Below are 4253 nucleotides of genomic sequence, written 5' to 3'. Positions count from 1 at the left end.
AATGCATGTTATTTCAAATGTTTGTCATCAGTAACTCAATGCAAGACATTGCTAGCACCAAATAACTTTAAAACTAAAATCAACTGTTGGCTAGTAACTGAAATAGCCTATGGCCACCATGTAGAACGTGCAATGTCGAGCCTTGAGCTGGTCATCAATGCTAAAGGGAAGAGTTAAAAATCACATCTGTTGGGGTTTTGACAGCAGAGGAAGAAAACAGAAGCAAGTAACCCGGATGATGTAAAGATTAACTTCATTACTTGAATAAGCAATATGCCATATACATAAGTAGTCCGGATTACATGTGTTGGTTTTTTTAGCAGAAAACTAAGGAGAAAAAGAAAAACGAATGCAAAGAAGTTTGAACAATAAGAAAACTGAATTTGATTTCCAAAAATCAGAGATTTTTAATTGACTTGGGAAGCATTTATGTTACAATGAAATATGGTAGTTAACTAATGTATAACTGCTCCCACTAATACATGACTAAAGCCTAGATAGAATTACAAACAAAATGTAGCTGACATACCAGCTATAACATCAAACATAAATCCAACCCTATTGGAATATATTATAACAAGAGATAGATGTTTAAGGTGTCATGCTACTAAAGACATCTAAAATTGAACGTCCAAGTAAAGAAGCACAAATCTATGAATGTTTATTTAGGTACAAAAAAATTCCTGAAAAATGCAAGCACAAAAGATGAAAAGATATTATCTTTGCATATTGCATGCCAAACTAGTCTAAAACCTTCTTTCCAAAAATACCAAACCTTTTAAGGAAGCAGTTTTCAACTGATCTTAATAATGGAAATCGAGTCGTAGCAAAGTAAGGTCATAATAAATGGTGGATAACATGAAAGCAAAAATAATCATAAAGAAATAAATCTATCAAGTGAACCTCTTCAATTGCCGAGGTATGTTCCTCTAGGCGCAAATCATGTACTTTTGGAAGAGCACTAGCTGCACATTTTCTAACATAGACAGATGGATCTCTAGCACACTTGCCCACAGCCACCAGAACAAGAGGTGCAATAACATGAAGACGAATTCCAGCCATGGTGCGAAGTGCCCATGCTCTCACCAAGGGATTAGGGTCCCCCAAATCCTTCTGGAAACAATTAATTGACAACAATGCTTCGTTGGGACGCCTACAAAATTAAACACAGAAACATTAACCATAAGTTCAATCTACCTGCTTAAATACAAGAAATACAATCCAGGTCACTCATCACCTCTCCTTTGAGCCACTATTATTTTAAACTAATGAGTTTCCACCATCTCAAGCACTGCTTTTATTAAGAAAAAGAACAGTTCTTCAAAATGAATTGTAATTAATTAAACTTGAAAAGTGCTTAAAAATCATGATCTAATAACTACTCTTATCTAATAACTAGTTAAACTTGATACCGTTTCTATCCGGTGCAATTAGAGATAGATTTCAAGCAAGCATGTTCTTTGTTCATACTAATAAATCCCTCATTTACTAATATTGCTTCTTAACATATGGAAGCAACCATGGGAAAATAAAAATAATATTGTAAGAGAAGTTTGCGAAACATACTTTTCAGCATAATGCAGTAGATACAAATAAACAAGTTTCTTTACTTCCAAAGATTGAGATGCCACGTTTTTAACAACCTGTAATTCAAGCAACCAGAGAGATGAAAAACATATATACACCTCAATTAACAAACAAATATAAGATTTAAAAGTATCCATTACCAAACCCTGATTTCATATCATGAATGCAATTATGAATAGCTATATGTATTTTATCCACAGTCCGAGACCCGATTCAACCATTTCTTCACTAATCAGAGTACAATTATCAATAAAGATCCAATGAATTATAACTACAACACTCGATAGCTTAATTTTCTTTCTCAATTATCCTGTGATAAGTTCACCACACCTATTAAACAATGATATTTAATCTTTTAGACACTTAAAATTTATTTACACTTTCCAGAAACCTTATCAACAGTCAAAACGGTGCTCTGAATGAAATTACAAAATCCAGATCACTTCAATATTAAATTTTAAGTAATTTTTTCAGAGTTCATTCAATAAAAAGAAATCAAAAATGAAAAACAAATTACCTGAGGGAAGTAATTGGAGACGTCGAAGCCTTGAGCGATGAGAGCGAGGAGTCGCTTGAGAGCCTCACACTTCTCCGAATCAAATTTACTATCTAAAAGCGGAGCTATGCTGATGTCATCTGGATCGTCGTAGAGGTGAGCATCGGTTCCGATCTGGAACACCATCGTCGACGCTTAGCTCAACGTCTCCGCCGTCGCTCCGAACTGTGAAAACATTTCCGATTAGTTTTTCCTTTTTCTTCTTTACACAAATTAAGAATTCATCAAAATTGAATTTGAAAAATTAATTTTAAGAGGGAAATTGAGAAGACTTTGTGATCTCTTGATGTACTAATGGAAGCATTCATGGTAGATTTGCTTGAGAAAGAGAGAAAGAGAGGAAACAAAATAGAATATGCTGAGAAGAGAAGATGAAGAACGGAAGAAGAAAAAGGAATGAAAAACGGAAGAAGGAGAAGGAGCCTTACCTGGATGAAGGAGGAACCGGAAGAAGTCCTTGACCAAACTGATTTGCAACCCAACGGGAAGGGGAAAGGGAAGGGGAAGGGGAAAGGGAAGGGGAAGGGGAAAGGGAAGAAGAAGGTAACCAAACATCAGAAAAGCCTGAAGAATGCAACTGAAGAATATATGGGTAAAAGAGGAAAACAACAAGCAATTGAAGTTGCTAAATTTTTACTGGAACAAAAGGCTCCAGTCTGGAATTAAGACTCTAGTGAGGTGAAATGCATTTTCAACGCACTGAAGAATGCTTTCCAAACAGCCTTGCGTTTACTAACATTTCAGTTGCAATTTTTTTTAGCCTAAAAAAACCAACGTACTGAGATGCAGTTGCATCCAAAGGAAGCCTAAGTCTTTTAGCTTCTTACTGCCACTGAGCCGTGAACTTCAATTGGGGTGATATATGGTCTGCCTTTCCAGCGTCACCAATTCCTGAACCGTCATCGAAGCTTCCTCCACCCACCAGACATCCTGTTTTCGATTGAATCCTTCATTAGCCAAGAGGTGAGCTACTTGATTTCTCCCTTTCTTTATGTGTTGGACTTAATAACCTGCCACAAATCGTAGTGACAATTTAAGTACTTTTTGACCCTTAACGAACTTGTTTTCTAATCATTTTAATTTCTTTTATTGCATTTTCACATTTCCTAGTTTAGATTCAAATTATTACAAAATAAGTGTTTTTATGCATTATTTCAAATTAGTTGACCTATTGGGCCAATATCGGCTTTAAGGTACTTTTAACAATCTTATTGAGTGCGCAGGACACCTTTCTTTTAACCCAAGAGCACCAGGAACGACAGTTGAGTCGTGGCACAAGCTTTCGGAGTCGCAACACAACTGGGGCAATTTAAAATTTTCATATTTGAAGTTGTGTCACGACACACATAAGTCTGTGTCGCGACACAGGTACAACATGGTGCAGAAATTGAGCAAGGGTGTTTCCGTCTGCATAACTCATATTTTATGTGATTAAGGCTTGTATTTGACCTAATTAGGGCTGCTAAACTTTGCCTATAAATAGCTAAGTTGAGGCAAAGCTAGAGAGCTTTTTGCCAAGCCGTTCTAGGGTTTTAGTTTAGTAGTTTAGAATTTTAATTTAGTTTTATTTTCTTTTAATACAATTTTATTTTCTTTTAAAACAATTTTATTTTCTTTGTTCTTCAACTTGGATTCAATTTGAGTCCAAGTCTTTGTTATTAAATATTTTCGCAGTTTTCTTTTACTTCTTGTTTGCAAAAAACGATGCCTCAACAACTGTTAAAGGATTTCGCAGATCCGAGTATATCCAATTTACCAGTGGACCAATTTCCATCTCTCTCTTGTGTTAATTTAATTTTTGTTTTGCATGATTAATTTAATTCTGATAAAGATGGTAATTGAATCAATTAGTGACTAAGTCTTTTAGGGAGATTAACGAGTGGATGTGAGAGTGATTAAAGAAAGATCAAGGGTTTTCCTTACGCATTAGCTGACATAAATTCATGCGTTCTTAAACTTTAGGATTGATGACCTAAGAAGTAATCTAGGTTAAACGAATTTGACGACGAGATTGCCGAGTAAATCATGATTTATCTCGGTCAAGAAAGTGAGGTTGGAAGATAAGTGAGTGTTGGTTAATTAATTAGGTAGTAGAGGCCGGAAGGTAATA

The 4253-nt window shown here is 35.3% G+C and overlaps 1 protein-coding gene across 1 annotated transcript; it reads right to left on the bottom strand.

Moving 5' to 3' along the window:
- Positions 1-636: 636 nt before the first annotated feature.
- Positions 637-2953, bottom strand: LOC107963373 (AP-3 complex subunit beta-2). The gene is made up of 4 exons (XM_016899918.2): positions 2572-2953; positions 2105-2308; positions 1567-1643; positions 637-1153 (listed from the first exon to the last, which is right to left on the bottom strand). The coding sequence occupies exons 2-4, from the start codon at positions 2267-2269 to the stop codon at positions 838-840; spliced, it is 558 nt and encodes a 185-aa protein (XP_016755407.1). The 5' UTR covers positions 2270-2308; positions 2572-2953; the 3' UTR covers positions 637-837.
- Between the last annotated feature and the right edge of the window lie 1300 nt (positions 2954-4253).

Source organism: Gossypium hirsutum, chromosome D06 (assembly GCF_007990345.1).
Source record: "Gossypium hirsutum isolate 1008001.06 chromosome D06, Gossypium_hirsutum_v2.1, whole genome shotgun sequence".
In the NCBI taxonomy this organism is placed as follows: Eukaryota; Viridiplantae; Streptophyta; class Magnoliopsida; order Malvales; family Malvaceae; genus Gossypium; species Gossypium hirsutum.
Note: the sequence above shows the minus strand (reverse complement) of the source record. Positions and strands in the feature narration are given on the sequence as shown.

Excerpts from the sequence above, each read along its gene's own strand:
- LOC107963373 (XM_016899918.2), bottom strand. The coding sequence starts at position 2,269 with ATGGTGTTCCAGATCGGAACCGATGCTCACCTCTACGACGATCCAGAT. Across the intron at positions 1,644-2,104 it reads TCTCCAATTACTTCCCTCAG|GTTGTTAAAAACGTGGCATC; the intron begins GTAATTTGTTTT and ends CTTGAATTACAG. Across the intron at positions 1,154-1,566 it reads CTACTGCATTATGCTGAAAA|GCGTCCCAACGAAGCATTGT; the intron begins GTATGTTTCGCA and ends TTAATTTTGTAG.